The sequence below is a fragment of the Electrona antarctica genome, assembly GCF_951216825.1.
Source record: "Electrona antarctica genome assembly, chromosome: 22".
NCBI lineage: Eukaryota > Metazoa > Chordata > Actinopteri > Myctophiformes > Myctophidae > Electrona > Electrona antarctica.
In genome coordinates, this window is record NC_136805.1 from 41,169,176 (window position 1) to 41,190,394 (window position 21,219).

Here is a 21,219-nt window from a genome sequence, read left to right on the forward strand (position 1 = left end):
ACAACTAAGCGACTTTGGCTGTTTGAGACGTCTTTGCAAAAACGAGCTCAAAGTACATTTTATTCCTCCTCGTCGAGTCGTCGTAATGTACCCCGAAGGGAGTTCTTATTCTCGCCACCGTGGTTGGCAAATTATGTCCCCCCCCAGTCTGTAGTACCGTTGTACCATTTGAGTTGTTGGAAAAAGTACTCAAATAGAAATAAAAAATAGAAACACAAGTAGAAGTCAGAATTCATAATTTCTGCAATAAAAGTATTGGCATGTACACTTAAAGTACCAAAAGTAAAAGTACAGTTATTATGCATAATGTTGAACCCATTTCAAGGTGAGCCTTTGCGTAAATTTTTCTCGCACACAGCACGCCGTTCCAAAAACACGGCGGATTCCATAAAACAACAACAACCTAACTCGATGGTGGTGTTTGACAGAAGTTCCCCCAAATCGATAAGTCACCGTCACAGGTTATACATATTAACAAAACCACGGAAGGTGTTCTTCCAGTGGTGGAAAAAGTAGGCCTAATCAAATGCAAATAAAAATCCAAGTCAGAATAATTTCGGTAAAAGTATTATCAAAATGTACTTAAAATGTACTACCAAAAGTAAAAGTATAGTCATTATGCATAATGTTGAACCCATTTCAAGATCCATCCATCCATCCATCTTCAACCGCTTATCCGTAGTCGGGTCGCGGGGGCAACAGCTCCACCATAGTGTTCCAGACTTCCCTCTCCAGAGCAACATTAGTACTTCCTCCTGAGGGATCCCGAGATGTTCCAAGGCCAGTGAGTCGATGTGTTTCCTCCAACTGCGCCTTGGTCTGCCCCGGGGTCTTCTCCCAGTGGGATGTGCCTTGAGGACCTCCCTAGGGAGATGCCCGAGAGGCATCCTAACCAGATACCCGAACCACCTAAGCTGGCGAAGAAGCAGCTACTCTACTCCGAGTCGCTCTCGTGTGACTGAACTTCTAAGGGAGATGCCAGCCACCCGTCGAAGAAAACTCATTTCGGCCGCTTGTATTCGCAACCTCATTCTTTCGGTCATGACCCACACTTCATGACCCTAGGTGAGAGTATAGGAACGAAGACTGCTTGGTAGACAGAGAGCTTTGCCTTCTGGCTCAACTCTCTTTTCATCAGAACAGTGCGGTACAGTGACTGCCGCTCCGATTCTCCGGCTGATCTCCTCCTCCGTCCTCCCCTCACTATAACAAATCTTCTGACAATAGCCGAGCTGCAAGCTCACAGTCCGTCGCATTTTGTTGTTTGCCTGCACGGTATAATACGCGGTGGAAGTGAGCAAAAGAGTTTTAACAAAGATCACAGCGGACGTCCTCACTAGAAGCTGTTCCTGTTCCTATAGTTTCTTCGTTATAATTACTTTTAAACTTCACTGAAGCTCACTGGAGCAATGTCAGTATAGGGGTTTTCTCCTGCATTGTCTATAGCCTATATACTGTAAACCTGTGTGATATTATTCAACCTATTGGCCACTGCATACTAAAGGGGTTTGTCTCTGTGTACTTTTTATTGGTTAAGTAAAGGTTTAAAAAAACAAAACGTAAACTCCTAACAGCCCCCTGAGCGAGCACTCATCATATTGAAACGGAATGTCCCCCATGAGCTTAATAGTACAGGTCTACCTTTGTGTGTCTGTGCACTATACTGTATATCTATCTAGCTGAGGCATCAGGCAGCTTCTATACTTAAGTCCAAGTTTACGCCAGGTCCTGGATATACCGAAACACTTTACAGTATTGAAGAAAACGTCCTAGCGAAGATAGAAGGAACGGCTCAGAACACTCTGTAACATGGCTGCATATACCTCTAGACATGGAGATGTCAGCTCTCCCCCAAACAAACCTGAAGGCCTTTCTGTTAGTACAGCCCCAACCCATCACTGTCAAACCAGTGTCTCCTCTTAATTCCCCTCCTTTTGCTCTCCTCCTCTTCCTCGCTCCTCTCTTCCATTCTCTTCCATTCCTCTCCTATTAATATCCTCTCCTCCTGTTAGGAAGGCCTTCACGTTATCTAGTTTATCAGACAGGTCACCATGGTTGAGTTCTAATATAACTGTCATAGTGACAACCTCGTGGCCCATCCCTCATGGGATTATATGACACCTTTTCATACAGTTACAATTATTCGGATATACACTGGTTACCAGTAATGCTGGACAAAACAAAACAACCCTTACTGGCTGCTTTTGTCCTTAGGTCCCAGGCCTTTTCTAGGCCCCAACATATAGCGACCAGTTTCAATGTAAAGAGGCATAGTCGTTACATCCACTCATAGCCACTACACTCCAGGGTATCTGACCTCCTTCCTTATAGACCACCTTCCAAAGCACGCAGCGTTTGATATCCCGGTTTAAGTTCTAATCGGACACCACATTGGCGGGTCCTATAGTCCTATAGCCTTTGAATAACAGTCAATTTCTTAGTATAGTATTTAGCACTGTCCTGTCCTGTCCTGTCCTGTCCTGTCCTGTCCTGTCCTGTCCTGTCCTGTCCTGTCCTGTCCTGTCCTGTCCTGTCTACTCCTTCCCTGTCTTCTCTAGTCCTCTCCTCTCGTCTCCTCTCCGTCCAGCACTGCCATCTGCTCTGCAGAAACTACGTTATGAGTCAGATATTAAGGGCATAACTTTCGTACGTAATATAAAGTCCATGCCAGCACCCGGAGTCGATGGCGAGCCAGCTAACACCCCCCTCTCTCCCCCCCTCGTCATGTTAAATGAATACCTGCTTTGCTAACCTTTGATCTGCCGGGGTTGGGACATGCAACCGGGTCCAATTACTGGGCTGGGGGGGGGAGTTTTATGAGCGGGGCGCAACAACGGTCCCCATTGAAAAGCAACCGTAAGGCTCTACTAGTCTTCTTTCATTACAATGTGTGGTACTGTGTTTTTCTGGGACGGGCGTTGCGTTGGGGAGCGGGACGAGGGATTAGAACTAGCGCGGTGGCGGGCGGGGGGCGGGGGGGTAGCGTTCATTAACCCATTTTGGGCGGGAACCCCATTTGGTGTTTTAAGCATTATTTACGCTTTAGCTATTGAAAAATCGTGAAAATGTGGTGCGAATTTCGAATATATATTCTTTCAGAGCGAACATTATTAACTAAAATCTTTGCTCCTGGAACTACATATTTACAGATGGGGGTCGGCGGCCGATTACATATAATTTTTGGGGTCCTTGACATGAAATATTGAGCACCACTGATACAGAGACATGAAATATTGAGCACCACTGATACAGAGACATGAGGTATTTCGATTTTCGAAAATTTCGATGTGAGGCCTAAATGGGTTAAAGAACAATGGAGAAACGGCGTGTCGGCTTTGGACGCGGCCGCGCCGCTACACGGTTTAATTCTAACCCCCCGGCACCCTGGAGGACCCTTTGGACGCGGCCGCGCCGCTACACGGTTTAATTCTAACCCCCCGGCACCCTGGAGGACCCTTTGGACGCGGCCGCGCCGCTACACGGTTTAATTCTAACCCCCCGGCACCCTGGAGGACCCTAAAACACACACCGCCGCTACACGGTTTAATTCTAACCCCCCGGCACCCTGGAGGACCCTAAAACACACACCGCAGCCACCGCTGTTTGAGGTTATATATCACGGCGAGTTCTTCTGGCAACGGCGACCGTCTGGTCTGAGCAAGTATGTTGTTAGCGGCGGAACGATCTCCCCTGAAACAGAGCGATACACACGTTGGGAATGTCGTCGCTGTCAGCCTATAGGAACCTTGTATCTCCATTATTCAGTGATGGAACAAGTACACGCATGGAGTCAAAGTATCAATACTGCAATGTAAAGAGAAGTCAGCATCCATAGACTTAAAGTACCACGAGTAAAAGTGTTCCATTAGATTACATTACATTACACAAGTTCAAAATGCGTATAATCTTTTTAGATCTACAACAATGCGTTGCATCGCGACACATTGTGATCTATTGAAACATGGCTGACATATATCGTGTGTGTGTGCGTGTGTGTGTGTGTGTGTGTGCGTGCGTGCGTGCGTGCGTGCGTGCGTGCGTGTGTGTGTGTGTGTGTGTGTGTTTTTAGTTAATCAAAATCTACAAGTAACTACTAGAAACTGAAGCATTCATATAATTGTAGTTGAGTAAAAGTATACAATAGCTCTAGAAGTAAAAAAATACTGAAAACTGTAAATACTGTACATTACAGTACTTGAGTACACATTTCGATATTTCATCTTAATGCCCTATTTTATACTTTGTCATAATATGATAGCGTTGTGCAAAAGTAGCACAAAACCAGCCATTCTACAAGCCTCTTTTTGTATTAGTTAATTATTTCCGTGCCTAAAGTATGCCTGCAGTTTGAACGTGGTTACGTTCTGTGTCTTGGGTTTCGTAAATATTTAGCCAATGAAAAGTATTAACAAGAGCTTAAATGACTAAATAATAACTACTTCGGTCCAGTGGAACACATTTTCCTTTATTTCTTTTCCCCCATTCATAATGGTTTCGGACGTACAAGGTTTCCCAGAGGTATGCGAGACTATACAGTAACTCTTCATCTTTGGCTCAGAAGCGGTCTATTCTTGTACTGTGTCGACAGAACATGTGTTTTTCCTGTTTTTCTTGTGTTCATCTGAGGTTTGTGGAGGCATGAAGGCAGTGTAACAGCCTGACCTCCAGAAACATGTCATTAGCGATAGCTCACCACAATAGATCTATAGTATACAATTATACATAATGCTGTCTCTATATGCGCTCCAATATCAATACGCTTGGATAATAGCTTCTAGCATACAGGTCTATACCACCAGGGGGTCTCAGACTTTATTATAGGAATGGTTGGCAACTTGTTCATCAAGTATTCAATCAATCAATCAATCAATCAATCAATCAAGCAAGCAAGCAAGCAATCAATCAATTTCATTTGAGACCCAAGAGATGCATATACATTTGGTGTCTCCCCGGGATGATTGATAGTCAGGAGGAGCCGAATGGACCCTTCACGGGTCTGTAACTCTGAGAGCGTACACACATGGAGCCAAGCGGGTCTGTTTGCTTCCATTTGTATATACGACCTATACCGGTAATTCAGAATCAGAATTGACTTCGTTGAGGGTGAAATTATAGTTTGTTTTTGTTGTTTTCGTAAAGAGAAAAATCACACTCGTTTGAATAGAAGTAAGGTGCGCTCTTATCATCATAGGTCATCATACATCACATTCCTTGCTCAGCCAATCAAAATCAACACAAATGTCATTCCGACCAATCAGAACTCTTCACTTCCCTGCCCTCACTTTTAGCAACTTCAATGTGTACTTTGCTCAGCCAATCGAATCATCGCTATGGGGTGATGATCCGCCAATCACAAGCCAATGTTTGTGTTCACAAAAACCCGGGAAAGGTGGGCATAGGAGGGGATTAGCGCCCCTAAAATGTAATAAAAGGCAGGGAGAGAATGGAGAAATAGAACCAAAATCAAACACCCTTTAGACCAAATAAATGCACAAACCTCAAAAATAGCTAAGATTTCACGTGCGCATGCATGTGCCTTGGGCTCTGAGAGCATTGTAAGCGTGCTTGTCAGTTCGTCGTTGCAATATGACGCGTCAGTTCCTCTAGTATATTTTGACATTCCTTGTAATTCCTCGTGACTTTCCCAGTGTGGGTTTCTGAGAACATACAACCTCTGGCGTAATTCCCTGCTCTGCCTGTAGGGCCTCTTGCTCCTGCTTTGGAGTCAATACACCTCCAGAACCACATTGTGACAGATGGTTCTTTATGGAACCGTATAATATAGCCTTTTAAAGAACCATTTTAGAACCATATTTTTTTTTCCCGGTGTGAATCCAATCATTTCTTAAAGTCAATCCGCCAGCGCGGGGGGGGGGGGGGGTTTGGGGGGGGGGGGATTTGCATGGCTAATTAGATGGTGTCCTAGCCCCCCTTCCCCCACCCCACCCCCACCCCGGCCTTTGTAAAGCGACAGCGATGGGAGGCTGAGCCCCCGTTGCCAGAAACCCTGAACCGGGCTTATCTGGGCTCAAAGAAACAAGCGTGCCTCTAATGTAAACGCTTTCTGTATAGCCCGTCGTCGTCCGGGGCCTCAATGTCAGCTCGACTGCTGCTGCTGCTGCTGCTGCTGCTGCTGCTGCTGCTGCGCAGGCCTGGGCGTTCTACGCCTCCGCTGTATAGCACGTTGCTGCACGCACGCCGACACACTCGCTGCTCTCATCTTGTCATTAGCCTACTTTTATATGAGGAGGGGGGCAGGGTGGGGGGGGGTTTGGGGGGGAAGGTTGTTTGTGTCCTTAGTGTTGTCCTTCCTCACAGGGCCCGTTGAACGTGCGAAGGATTAGCGAAACACGATGTGTAATGAGGCGTCGTAGCGGCTGATTACTGGCAGGCTGCTGTGTGCACATGTTGAACTGTGTTTCATAGGTTATACCAGGGGTTCTCAACCCGTGGGTCGCGACCCCCTAAATGGCTGGAAAAGAGAAATGAAGAGTTTACATAGTACACATAGTACATGCATACACTTTCCTTAATGATTATATCTGGTTTCAGTATTTATTCATGATGTATTTTCACTATTATTATGGTTATTGTAGCGGGCAATTTGTATTGGGGGTGGGGAGGGGGGCGGGGCGGGGGTCACGAGACACGGCCAAAGCATTTCTGGGGGTCCCCGGATCAAAACGTTGAGAACCCCTGGGCTATACTGTGGTGCCACGGGGTGACGTGGGATCTTTAAGCATTTTGAAAAACGATTTTGTGAAATGCACTCTGCCCATGCAGTTCCCTGCAGCCATCTTCTTGGCTGAACACCCCATAATAGCGATGATTCGATGAGGAATGTACGTATTAAGGATACAAATCACACCCGTGTGAAGTGAGGGACTCTCTTATCATCATACGTACACCATCACATTCCGGCCAATCATCATTCAATGTTTGTATATTACGCAATGTTTGTGTTTACACGAACACTCAAAATGGTGATTTATTACCAGTCTGGCATTTAATGTTTGTGTTAGAACAACGTTTGTGTTTTTATTAAGGCTGTCAAAATTATCGCGTTAACGGTGGTAATTAACAGTTTGACTCCATAAAATGCTTTACCCGCATTTTAATCAAATATTATACGCTGCCGAGATGGTTTTATTACCTTTGGAGCAGTATTTGCAGCTTTCAAGCGAAAAATGGTTTGATGGTTTGTTATGATGAGACGAGCCAGCGGCCATGACAATGCGAAACGAAACCATAGTGCAGAGCAAGTTGTAGTCCAAACAAACCCGGCGTTCACTTGCATTGGGCTCAATTTCCCAGAAGCCCTAGCGACGGCCTCGTCATCAGGTCCCGGATAAATCCGCTGTTTCTTTTTAATTATTTTAAAACTGTGAAATAATAAACACAAATGTCGGGTATAGCGTTTGTCGGGTATAGCGTTTTACGCGCGGTGGAACACTGGATTAAACAATTAGCGGCCGTCAAACTGTTAATTAATTGCGTTAAAATATTTTAACGCAATTAACGCATGTCTGCGCAGTCTTGACCCGCAGTGTTGTCCCTGAACATGTGTGAACGTGACGTCAGTCTCTGACAGTTCACTTCGTTCAACAGTGTCCCAGATTTCCATAGAGTCTTCTAGGCGAAAACCCAGCTAAAACACACCCTATACAGGCCTTATGTAGCGGAAAAAACACCACTCTGTCCGGACTCCTCACAGCAAAATTAAACATAATTTTTTATAAAAACCACATATTTGAATAATTTAAGTTATTTTTAAATAATATTAAAGAAATAGTTTGAATGGTGATTAATCATGATTGGCCGGAATGTGAGGGTTTATGATGATGTATGATTATAAGCACGCCCCTCCTATCGCCATATTTTACCTTTTTGTGTTGTTTTCATACTAAAGCGTCACACAGAAAGCACCAAAAGCTGCATCCACAAGCTCGAAATGCATCATAAAGCGACGCGTTTTATTTTTGTGGTACGCGGAAAAGATCTATATGACGAGTTATGAACTTGTAGATCGGCTATTTAGGTTGTAAGACACTGGTACACAAGTTGTATGCTGTTGTATGCTGTGTTCACACGGGCAGATGCAAAGATACAAAGCTACTATACATTTTCAATGGAAGCCATCGACATGAAGACACATCTGAACATCTGTAGCTGCTGCAAAACAGCTACAAAAAAGATAAGCTGGTTTCAACTTCAGCTGCAAAGATGCTGTGTAGCTTTGTATCTTTGTATCTTTTGCATCTGCCCCTGTGAACCAGCTGCTGAAAGTACCATTAACAACCTATATAAGGCATTTTTGAGTGGTGCAACCACTCCAAGGAACAGCAATGTCTGTGTTAACCTATGTGTGTGCCTATGTTTGTGTGTGTGACTCATGTGTGACTCATGAGTACCAGTAGGGGCGCTGTCGTGCCAGAAACAGAGAGAGAGAGATTTTTTGTGCAAAACTAATGCTTGCAATGGAAAACCTCCTAGTTTGACATGTCACTGCATGCTACTTAAAGCATAATTAAATTTAGACATTTTTGCCTTATATAGGATATTAATGGTACCCCAACTTTCAGCAGCTGTCACAAAATGTCCCAATGTCGCCGGCTCGGGTGCCCTAGCTAAATCATTAGAGCATGCCCAGCTGGGCTACATTTGTGCAAAACTTGGCACATTTAGACAAATTTGTGCAAAATATCCTTAAGCTCCTCCACTATCAGAGAGACAAACAATTACGGTGTTCCTTGGTTCTCCCTGGAAACAGCATCCGTAGTTCAACCAGTAGCTTACTACTGGTCAATATACCATATTAGGGAGATCAACTGGCATCAGCTTGCTTGATTGCCAACCCAAACCATCGGCTTCACAGATTGGCCAAGCTTTGCATGATGCTTGTGCCTCGAACCAATATAAGTTAAGACGCAGAATATGCCATGCTTTTACCTAATAGCTAGAGCAATATTTTATGATTGGCTAATAGGATTTTTCCACTGTTGTGAGTAATGTTACGCTGGGCGCTGCATCTGAGAGGACCAGAGACAGCCACTGAAACTGCTGTGACAGTGAGACACTGTGTGTACTCCTTTGGAGGCAACGGGGAGCAGATTGATGTCCACGTATTCAACACAGTGGCTTTGATCTGGAGGAAGTTGACCCCAGTGGCACCAGGAAGAGAATATCAACTTGAGGTTCCCTCCATGCGCCATGGCCACACAGCTGTGCTAGTAGAATATACAGTCTTCATCTGGGGAGGCTACCGGCGAGAGGAGTACTACAATGTGCTTTATGCATTTGATGTCGACACCCACAGATGGTCTAAACCACAAATATCCGGGATGGTTCCAAGGGCGAGGCGGAGCCAATCAGCCTGTGTCTTGGGGAAGGTCATTTATGTCCATGGAGGAGTCAACCTGCTGACTACTAGATGGACAAATGACATGTACAAGTTGGACACCAGCACAATGGTCTGGGCTTTCATCAACACCAGAGGAACTCCACATCCTGCTTCATCATGGCACTCTGCTAACATCATAGGGACAAATATGTTTGTATTTGGGGGCTGGAGCGATGGTTTGTGCTACAACACTACCGTCAGAGTGTTTGACACAGAGACCGACCTTTGGTTGAACACACCTTCTACACAGCTTCATCCAGGACAACACTGTGCACATTCAGCCTTTGCCTACAATGGAGAGCTGTACATATTTGGTGGTGGGAGTGACAAGTACTTCAATGCTTTGTGGAAATTCAATCCAGAGTCCTTCTCCTGGAAGAAGGTTGAACCCAAGGGGAACGGCCCATATCTGAAGTATAGGATTAGGAGATGCTGTTGCCTGATGGGAGATTGTGTCATCTTCTTTGGAGGAGACTTGACCCGAGATCTGTACATCTTAGACCTCAGTCCTAGCCTCAAGACATTATGCAAACTAGCAGTTATTCAGCACCATCTGGATCAGTCAGAACTCCCACACAACATCAGGTGGGAACTGGCAGCCATGAGCACAAATAGCAACTGAATGAACAAGCAAAAAAGAATAAATAACAAATGAATTATAAAAGGTATAAATAACACTGACACGTGGGATTTTTGTATGACTCTTCCGGGCCGCCAGTTGAATAGCCCTGCCCTACTTGATCATACTACAGTCACACAAAAATCATCACATTTGTACCGGTAATAATGATCAAAATCTACAAATTAACTGGTGAGTAAAGATTTCAATTCATTGTATTGGAGTAAAAAAACAGGAATAAAAAAGTCTCTGAGATGCAGTGGAGTAGAAGTATCACAAAGTGGACATACTCAAGTAAACGACCTCAAAAGAGTACTTATAAGTAGGGTTGGCCCGATCGGATGTGTGTTTTATGTGTACCCGATATAGCGATGATTTGATTGGCTGAGCACCCCATATGGCTGAGCACCCAATAGCGATGATTTGATTGGCTGAGCACCCCATAGCGGTGACGTGATGAGCAATGTACGTATTGAGGATAAAAATCACACCTGTGTGAAGTGAGGGGCGCTCTTATCATCAAACATCACAATACATAATTTAATTCCGGCTAATCACAATTTGCGTCCTCACTAGTACAGGAAATCTATGGAAAATACAGGATCAACCTCTAACTAATTGCAAAAAAACCAAACTCAGCTGATTTTGCATCTTCAATATATCCTGAATAACAGAACAAAAGTTGCCTGGAATTGTCTGAGGGGAAAGTGTTGAAAATGGACTGTACAGTATGGCCACCATTGACATCCTTCCCCGGAGTCTCTTTTTGTCCTCCACTTCGCAGTTCCGTGGACCTCTAATATTAACTCCCAACTGACTGCCGAGTGTGACCGTGGACCAGGCCACTTCATGGAGCCCAGCAGTCTCCCAGCAGTGCTTGTAATATACACTGTATAGGCTCCAGTAAGGCCTGCCACTAACCCAACATCCGGGGAATCCTTCCCCGGAGTCTTTTTTTGTCCTCCACTTCGCAGTTCCGTGGACCTCTAATATTAACCCCTAACTGACTGCCGAGTGTGACCGTGGACCAGGCCACTTCATGGAGCCCACCAGAAGTGTGACCGTGGACCCGGCCTCACAGTGCACGACCTGGACCAGATGTGGACCAGGCCCCTCCATGGAGCCCACCCTGTCTATCTCTCTTCTATTCTTTCTTCCTATTCCCCTCTACCCTCCCCCCCCTCTCCCCCGACACGGTCGAGGCAGATGGCCGCCCACCCTAGAGTCGGGTTCTGCCTGACGTTTCTTCCTAAAGGGGAGTTTTTCGTTACCATTGTCGTAATATTGCTTGCTCTGGGTGGATCTTTGTTGGTTGTAAAGTGTCTTGAGACAACTTGTTGTGATTTGACACTTTAATAAAATTGAATTGAATTGAATTGAATCCTATATAAGGCAAATATTTTCTAGATTTCCTTTTGCTTTAAGTAACATGTGACATGTCAAACTAGAGGGTTTTCATGATGCTGAATCCATTCCAAGCATTAGTTTTGCATAAAAACACTAAATTTGGCCATAGCAACCCAAATGTGCTGACATCATCACATTTTGGCAAGTTGCTATGGCCAAATTTAGCCCAATACTTAACCAAATCTGCCCAAATGTGATGACCTCATCACATTTGTGATGACGGCTATGGCCGTATTTAGCCCAAGGAGGGTTTTTTTGTGCAAAACTAATGCTTGCTATGTAAAACCTCCTAGTTTGCAATGTCACATGCTACTTAAAGCATAATGAAATTTATACATTTTTGCCTTATATAGGATATTAATGGTACCCCGACTTTCAGCAGCTGTCACAACGTTTCCCAATGTCGCCGGCTCGGACATCCCTAGCTAAATCATTAGAGCATACCCTGGGCTAAATGTGTGCAAAATTTGGCACATTTTGACGAATTTGTGCGAAATATCCTTGAGCTCCTCCACTATCAGAGAGAAAAACAATTACAGTGTTCCTTGGTTCTCCATGAAAACAGCATCCATAGTTCGGTCATTTTGTTGTCCAGTGATTGGACGTTGGCGAGGAGTAGCCTATCGATGACAACGGGAATCTGCCCGCACGGTTCCTCGCCTGCACCAGGATCCCAGCACGGCTGCCCAAGGTGTTCTAAAAAGCCAGCTTTTATTTGAATAAGGTCAGGCATTCTTTTACAGTATGTTTGTTTGGAGTCTGTGTAGAAAACGCAGCATCCTACAGCCTACATTAGTTGGCATATGTGCTGAGCAGTATAACTGAACACTAGATGTCACTGTTGAACAGAGTGTCCCAGGGTGGGGCTTAGTACTGGTAAATTTGCCATATTAGGGAGATCAACAGGCATCAGCTTCCTTGATTGGCCAACCTAAACCATCGGCTTCACGGATTGGCCAAGCTTTGCGTGATGCTTGTGCCTCTGAACCAATATAAGTTAAGACGCAGAATATGCCATGCTTTTACCTAATAGCTGGACCAACAGTATATGACCAATTGGATTTATCCGCTGTTGTGAGTAATGTTACGCTGGACGCTGCATCTGAGAGGACCAGAGACAGCCACTCAAAGTGCTGTGACAGTGAGACACTGTGTGTACTCCTTTGGAGGCAACGGGGAGCAGATTGATGTCCACGTCTTCAACACAGTGGCTTTGACCTGGAGGAAGTTGACCCCAGTGGCACCAGGAAGAGAATGTCAACTTGAGGTTCCCTCCATGCGCCGTGACCACACAGCTGTGCTAGTAGAAGATACAGTCTTCATCTGGGGAGGCTACTACAATGTGCTTTATGCATTTGATGTCGACGCCCACAGATGGTCCAAACCACAGGTTTCCGGGACTGTACCAGAGGGTAGGGAGACCTGCTCAGCCTGTGTCTTGGGGAAGGTCATGTTTATCCATGGAGGATACAGCCTGCTGACTAAATGGACAAATGACATGTACAAGTTGAACACCAGAACAATGGTCTGGTCTTTGATTAACACCAGAGGAACTCCACCTCCTGCTTCATCATGGCACTCTGCCACCATCATCGGGACAAAGATGTTTGTATTTGGGGGCTGGAGCTGGAGCGGGAGTCAGAACTACAACACCACCGTCAGAGTGTTTGACACAGAGACCGACCTTTGGCTGAACACACCTTCTACACAGCATCATCCAGGAGAACGCTGTGAACATTCAGCATTTGCCTACAATGGAGAGCTGTGCATATTTGGTGGTGTAAGCAGCAAATACCTCAATGATGTGTGGAAATTCAATCCGGAGACCTTCTCCTGGAAGAAGGTTAAGCCCAAGGGGAAAGGATCACGTCTTTATCATAAAAGGAGCTGTTGTGTGATGGGAGATCGTGTCATCTTCTTTGGAGGAGACTTCACCCGAGATCTGTACATCTTAGACCTCAGTCCCAGCCTCAAGACATTATGCAAACTAGCAGTTATTCAGCACCATCTGGAGCAGTCAGAACTCCCACACAACATCAGGTGGGAACTGGCAGCCATGACTACAAATAGCAACCAAACGAACAAGCTAAAAATAATTCATTAAAAATTCATTATAAAAAGTATAAATAACACTGACACGTGGGAACTTTTTTTTAGAACTCTTCCAGGCCGCCAGTTGAATAGCCCTGCCAGACTTGATCATACTACAGTCACACAAAAATCATCACATTTGTACCGGTAATAATGATCAAAATCTACAAATGAACTGGTGAGTAAAGATTTCAATTAATTGTAGTGGAGTAAAAAAACAGAAAAGTACATAATTTGCCTCTGAAATGCAGTGCAGTAGAAGTATCACAAAGTGGACATACTCAAGTAAACAACCTCAAAAGAGTACTTAGTTATAAGTAGGGTTTTCCCGATCGGATCGGGTGATCGGAAATCGGGCCGTTCACGTCATTTTCAAATGATCGGAAACGGATCTGGAGCCAAAAAACGTGATCGGGACATCCCTAGTATCAATTTTATATCCATATCATTCATGATATTAGACTGGATATTGTCTGTGATTTGGGATATTGTACTATTGTGATATGGCATAAACGTGTTATATAAAATGTAAATATCGGACCGGGAAAAATCGGTATCGGCAGAGGCTCAAAATCAAACGATCGGAATCAGATCGGGAGCAAAAAAAACATGATCGGGACATCCCTACTTCTAAGTACAGTACATGAGCAGGGTTTGGAGGACCGGTGGAAAGCCTGACAGCACAGCCTGCTGAACCAACGGGGAAGCTTTGGATGGTGTAGAGTAGACGTTATGAAGCAGAAACACATCCGTCACTTAGTTATTTAAGACCTGAGGACCAGATTCTACAAATGTCTTCTAAATCATGACAGTTTTCGGAAAAACCCTATGATTCTATGGCTCAGTGCCTGCTCAACCCATTTCATGTCAAGGACACCCAAGATGATATACATGTGTTCGGCCACCGACCCCCACCAGTAAATGTTTTGTTCCAGGGACCCCCCCCCCCCGCCGCAGAAGCAAAGATTTTGGTTAAAAACCTTCGCTGTTAAATAATATATATTCAAACATTGGCGCCAATCATTTTCATGATTGACAAAAATAGCAGATCTACAACAAGCTCGTAATGTGGCATTTGGTGCCACCCTCTGAGCTTGTAGCTCCGCTATTTTTCAATAGCTAAAAGTATGAAATAATGGTTAAAAGTGGTTAAAAGCTTAGATGACTCAGAGGTCTTCAGGGGTTAGTTCTGCTTCCCGGTGTCGTGTAATTTCTAATAAATGAACCAGAATTAAATCTGTTTTCAACTAGGGTCAGTACGGTTAACAGCTGGGTTTAAATCAATCTAGAATGTTCTCACCAAAAGGGGCTATTGTTAACGTCTGAGCTAGCAACACCTTACAAGGACAGGATGCGAATCCTTTTGTTCTAAGTTCGTTTGAGGCCCACAGAAGGTGTGAAGCAGCTGGCTAGTTTTACTGTAGTATCTGATTTCGGCTTGAGTCAATGCATGTTGACTTTAACTTTCTATATTTCTAAGTTGGATTGACTTTCTTAAAATATCTTAAAACACTCTTCTGTTACTATAGAATAAAGATAAACGCTAGGAAACTAATACATAGACTAGGTTACTAAACTATTAGTGCATTCAGTAACTAATCTAAAATGTACTCTTAACATAGGGTTATTTTAAAGATTATCATTGTATGTACCAAGTTAAAACAGCTCATTCATTTCTTAAATAGAGTCAGTTCAGTTTAATGTAATTCTGTTTAGTTTCATACTGTTCTGTCATGTTTCAGTTAAGTTTCATATAATTCTGTTTAGTTTCATATAGTTCTGTCATGTTTATAATTTCATTTGTATTCTTAAAATCATTACTATGGAGTTGTAAAAAATAGCTTGTTATAGGAAAACGCAGCTTAGAATAGGTCCCGCCCTCGCGAGAACCGGATACCCTGTTCAGCGGCTTTCTATTGGACGAGGCCGCTGACAGAGTAGGCGGGACTAAGCGTTGGCTTGTGAGACATAAGCCCGAGCGCATCTCATAACGGGAGTCTGATCCGGCGTCGATATTGGAACAACGGAACGCTGTGTGTTGAATGCTCAGACTCAGGCATAAGACTTTTAACTTGTGCAGTTTTATAACGGCTGTTTCGACTTTGTACTTGACGAAAATAAATACGGAGTTGACCTTTGAAGCTACAATCCATCGAGCGTCCATCCCTTTTGTCCTTTGAATGCACTGCTGATTCAGACCGGAAACGACACCGGAGACACATGTTTCTTACGCACGCTATATTCCAGCACGACCTCGCCTTCTTGGAGCGATGGGCCAACCTATGATGTGGACCGTATAGGAAACATTGTGGTGGTCTCTGGTGGTGCGCTGATTGTGTCACCCTTTTGCATTTCAATTAAGGACCCCCGGTTTCGATGAGGGCTGACCTATCTTTTTGTTTTAAGTCGAAGCTTCTAGCCCTGAAACCGAGCCAAATTCGAAGCTTCGAATCGTGGAGCTCAAGCTTCGAAGGTTAGCAGATCTACAAGATCTCAACATGTCATATTGCAATGCATTGTGGGCTTGTACATCAGCTATTTTTGATTAAAAAAAGATGAAATAAATGAGGTTTCGATTATAATTTTGTTCCATGTTCGAATGTCGTGCCATCGAACAAAGCTTTGAATATTCTAATGTCTGAGGGGCGCCCTCCTGTGCCCAGCTTTGTGTGTTTTATGTGTACCCAATATAGCAATGATTTGATTGGCTGAGCACCCCATATCGATGACTTGATGAACAATGTACGTATTGAGGATAAAAATCACACCTGTGTGAAGTGAGGGGCGCTCTTATCATCATACATCATAATACATCATATCATTCCGGCCAATCACAATTTGCGTCCTCACTTTCGTCTGCAATGTTTGTGTTCCCAAAGTGAGGAAAGAACATTGAGGAGGCCGATTGTGATTGGCCGGAATTTTATGATGTATGACGATAAGAGAGCCCCTCACTTCACACGGGTGTGATTTTTTGCGTGAGCCCACGTTTGATAGCCTTGCTGTCGGGCAACCTGCTATCGCCATATTCTATCTTTTTGTGTCGTTTTTGCCTCCTATATCCAGCTTCTGGTGTGTGGGTGCACAAACTTTAAAACACAAGGACACAAATTCTGATTGGCCGGAATGAGACGATGTATGATGATGTACGATGATAATATCGCCCCTCACTTCACACAGGTGTGATTTTTGAGTGGTGTAAACCACTCCTACAACTGGCTTTGTTAGTCTGTCTGTCTGTCTGTCTGTCTGTCTGTCTGTCTGTCTGTGAAAAAAAAAATGAGCATGGTTGATGCTGATTGGTTGATGCTGATTTCATTACGTCAGACATTACGTCAGAACACAGCTGATCAGGCTATATAATACCTTACACCACTCAGTTCACACGGGTGTGATTTTTATTTAATTGTTTGGTAAATTAGCGCCCTACTTGATCACACTACAGCGTCACACAGAAAGCACCAAAAGCAGCAGATCCACAAGATCGAAATGTATCAGGAAGCGACACGTTTTATTTAGTGGCACGCGGGGTGTCGCCCACAGAAAGATCTACTATGACGAACTTGTATATGTTATTTACAAGTTCTGAACTTGTAGATTGGCTATTTTGGTTGTAAGACACTGGCACACAAGTTTGATGCTGTGTTCACACGGGCAGATGCAAAGATACAAAGCTACTATACATTTTCAATAGAGGCCATCGACATGAAGACACATCCGAACGTTTGTAGCTGCTGCAAAAAAGCTACAAAAAAGATAAGCTGGTTTCAACTTCAGCTACAAAGATGCAAAGCTACAAATATGCTGTGTAGCTTTGTATCTGTGTATCTTTGTATCTTTTGCATCTGACCCTGTCAACCTGCTGCTGAAAGTAACATTAACAACTTATATAAGGCAATTTTTTTTCCTATATATTATTATGCTTTAAGTAGCATGTGACGAGCCAAACTACAGGGTTTTCATAATTCTGACTCCATTCCAAGCATTAGTTTTGCATGAAATACACTCTTTGGGCTAGCTTGGGCTTTAGCCACTTGCCCAAATCTGCCCAAATGTGATGACCTCATCACATTTGTGATGAGGGCTATGGCCGTTTTTAGCCCAAGGAGTGTTTTTTTTGTGCAAAACTAATGCTTGCAATGGAAAACCTCCTAGTTTGACATGTTACTGCATGCTACTTATAGCATAATGAAATTAAGACATTAGGATCCCAGCATGGCTGCCCAAGGTGTTCTAAAAAGCCAGCTTTTATTTTAAAAATCACACCCGTGTGAACTGAGTGGTGTAAGGTCTTATATAGCCTGATCAGCTGTGGTCTGACGTAATGTCTGACGTAATGAAATCACACCCAGGTGAACTGGGTGACCGTAGCAACCATGCTCATTTTTTCTGCACAGACAGACAGACAGACTAACAAATCCAGTTGTAGGAGTGGTTTACACCACTCAAAAAAAGGTCAGACATTCTTTTAGGTTTGTTTGGAGTCTGTGTAGAGACGCAGCATCCTACAGCCTACATTAGTTGGCATATGTGCTGAGCAGTATAACTGAACACTAGGTGTCACTGTTGAACAGTGTGCCCCTGGGTGGGGCTTACTACTGGTCAATATACCATATTAGGGAGATCAACTGTCATCAGCTTCCTTGATTGGCCAACCCAAACCATCGGCTTCACAGATTGGCCAAGCTTTGCGTGATGCTTGTGCCTCGAACCAATATTAGTTAAGACGCAGAATATGCCATGCTTTTACCTAAAACCTAGCTAGACCAATACTATAGAATTGACCAGTAGGATTTATCCACTGTTGTGAGTAATGTTACGCTGGGCGCTGCATCTGAGAGGACCAGAGACAGCCCCTGAAACTACTGTGACAGTGAGACACTGTGTGTACTCCTTTGGAGGCAACGGGGAGCAGATTGATGTCCACGTCTTCAACACAGTGGCTTTGATCTGGAGTAAGTTGCCCCCAGTAGCACCAGGAAGAGAACATCACCTTGAGGTTCCCTCCATGCGCCGGGCCCACACAGCTGTGCTAGTAGAAGATACAGTCTTCATCTGGGGAGGCTACCGGCGAGAGGAGTACTACAATGTGCTTTATGCATTTGATGTCGACACCCACAGATGGTTCAAACCAAAGATTTCCGGGACGGTTCCAAAGGCGAGGCGGAGCCACTCAGCCTGTGTCTTGGGGAAGGTCATGTATGTCCATGGAGGATGCAACCTGCTGACTAAATGGACAAATGACATGTACAAGTTGGACACCAGCACAGTGGTCTGGTCTTTGATTAACACCAGAGGAACTCCACCTCCTGCTTCATCATGGCACTCTGCTACCATCATCGGGACAAAGATGTTTGTATTTGGGGGCTGGAGCGGGAGTCAGAACTACAACACCACCGTCAGAGTGTTTGACACAGAGACCTACCTTTGGCTGAACACACCTTCTACACAGCTTCATCCAGGAGAACACTGTGCACATTCAGCCTTTGCCTACAATGGAGAGCTGTACATATTTGGTGGTGGGAGTGACAAGTACATCAATGCTTTGTGGAAATTCAATCCAGAGTCCTTCTCCTGGAAGAAGGTTGAACCCAAGGGAAACGGCCCACGTCAGTATAGGAGATGCCATTGTGTGATGGGAGATCGTGTCATCTTCGTTGGAGGAGACTTCACCCGAGATCTGTACATCTTAGACCTCAGTCCTAGCCTCAAGACATTATGCAAACTAGCAGTTATTCAGCACCATCTGGAGCAGTCAGAACTCCCACACAACATCAGGTGGGAACTGGCAGCCATGACCACAAATAGCAACTGAACGAACAAGCTAAAAATAATTAATTAAAAATGAATTATAAAAAGTATAAATAACACTGACACGTGGGACTTTTTTTTATAACTCTTCCGGGCCGCCAGCTGAATAGCCCTGCCCTACTTGATCATACTACAGTCACACAAAAATCATCACATTTGTACCGGTAATAATGATCAAAATCTACAAATGAACTGGTGAGTAAAGATTTCAATTCATTGTAGTGGAGTAAAAAAACAGGAATTAAAAAGTACATTACTTGCCTCTGAGATGCAGTGGAGTAGAAGTATCACAAAGTGGACATACTCAAGTAAACGACCTCAAAAGAGTACTAAGTACAGTACATGAGCACGGTTTGGAGGACCGGTGGAAAGCCTGACAGCACAGCCTGCTGAACCAACGTTGAAGCTTTGGATGGTGTAGAGTAGACGTTATGAAGCAGAAACACTTAGTTCTTTAAGACCTGAGGACCAGATTCTACAAATGTCTTCGAAATCATGACAGTTTTCTGAAAAACCCTATGTTTCTATGGCTCAGTGGTGCTCAAACCATTTCATGTCAAGGACCCTCAAGATGATATACATGTGTTCGGCCGCCGACCCCCTGCCGCAGAAGCAAAGATTTTGGTTAAAAACCAAATATATATATATATTCAAACATTGGCGCCACATTTTCATGATTGACAAAAATAGCAGATCTACAACAAGCTCGTAGTGCGGAACTCAGTGCCACCCTGTGAGCTTGTAGCTCTGCTATTTTTCAATAGCTAATAGTATAAAATAATGGTTAAAAGCTAAGATGACTCAGAGGTCTTCAGGGGTTAGTTCTGCTTCCTGGAGACACATGTTTCTTACGCACGCTATATTCCAGCACGACCTCGCCTTCTTGGAGCGATGGGCCAACCTATGATGTGGACCGTATAGGAAACAGTGTGGTGGTCTCTGGTGGTGCTCTGATTGTTTCACCCTTTTGCATTTCAATTAAGAACCCCCGGTTTCGATGAGGGCTGACCTACCTTTTTGTTTTAAGCTTCTAGCCCTGAAACCAAGCCAAATTCGAATCTTTGAATCGTGGAGCTCAAGCACATGGATTTGAAGGTTAGCAGATCTACAAGCTCTCAACATGTCATGCTGCAATGTATATTGGGCTTGAAAATCAGCAAAAAAAAATGTAATGAAAACATATTTAAACTAAAAAACTTGAGGTTTAGTTTTTTTTTTATGTAAGAATGTCGTGCCATCGAACAACGCTTTGAATATTCTAATGTTTGAGGGGCTCTAGCCCCGCCTATGCCCAGCTTTGTGTGTTTGTGTGTACCCGTACCCGATAGTGATGATTTGATTGGCTGAGCAGTGTGAGCACCCCATAGCGATGATTTGATTGGCTGAGCACCCCATACCGATGATTTGATGAGCAATGTACCTGTACACTGACACCACGGTGCGTAAACAGCGCCTCAAACTGTGACTCCGCCCACAACCGGGGGAAGTTGTGATTTGCGTTCGTTCACTGCAATGCAATTTGAGGCATTTTCAAAACAATATTGAGCAGAGTAGCGATTATCAAACGTATTTGCAATGACATACGTTGAAAGATCTGTTGCCCGTGGACAAGGCACGCTACCTCCTCAAGTTAGATAGCATCGGCATAGATGTTTGTCCGTATGTGATTAAGGATTGGACCAAGTTGCATTGGCAATACATGTCTTAATTCTTCATATAATGGGCAGTAAAACAAAAAATGAATTTCATTTTCAATTTCTTTCAAATCACACACTAGACACACTCCACACTCCTCCTCAGGAGTACCAATGAATCTACCCGTTTCTAAAGCTAATGGTAAGGTCCCAGAATGCAGCTGTGCACAAAAAGAACTCTGACTTTTGGATTGTAC

At 44.1% G+C, this 21,219-nt stretch overlaps 1 protein-coding gene across 1 annotated transcript; it reads left to right on the top strand.

The window, feature by feature from the left end:
• Positions 1 to 18,330: 18,330 nt before the first annotated feature.
• Positions 18,331 to 19,332, top strand: LOC306915153 (kelch domain-containing protein 3-like; the record flags this gene model as incomplete). Its single annotated transcript, XM_079492402.1, has 1 exon — positions 18,331 to 19,332. One exon carries the CDS (start codon positions 18,331 to 18,333, stop codon positions 19,330 to 19,332), a length of 1,002 nt encoding a protein of 333 aa, XP_079348528.1.
• Between the last annotated feature and the right edge of the window lie 1,887 nt (positions 19,333 to 21,219).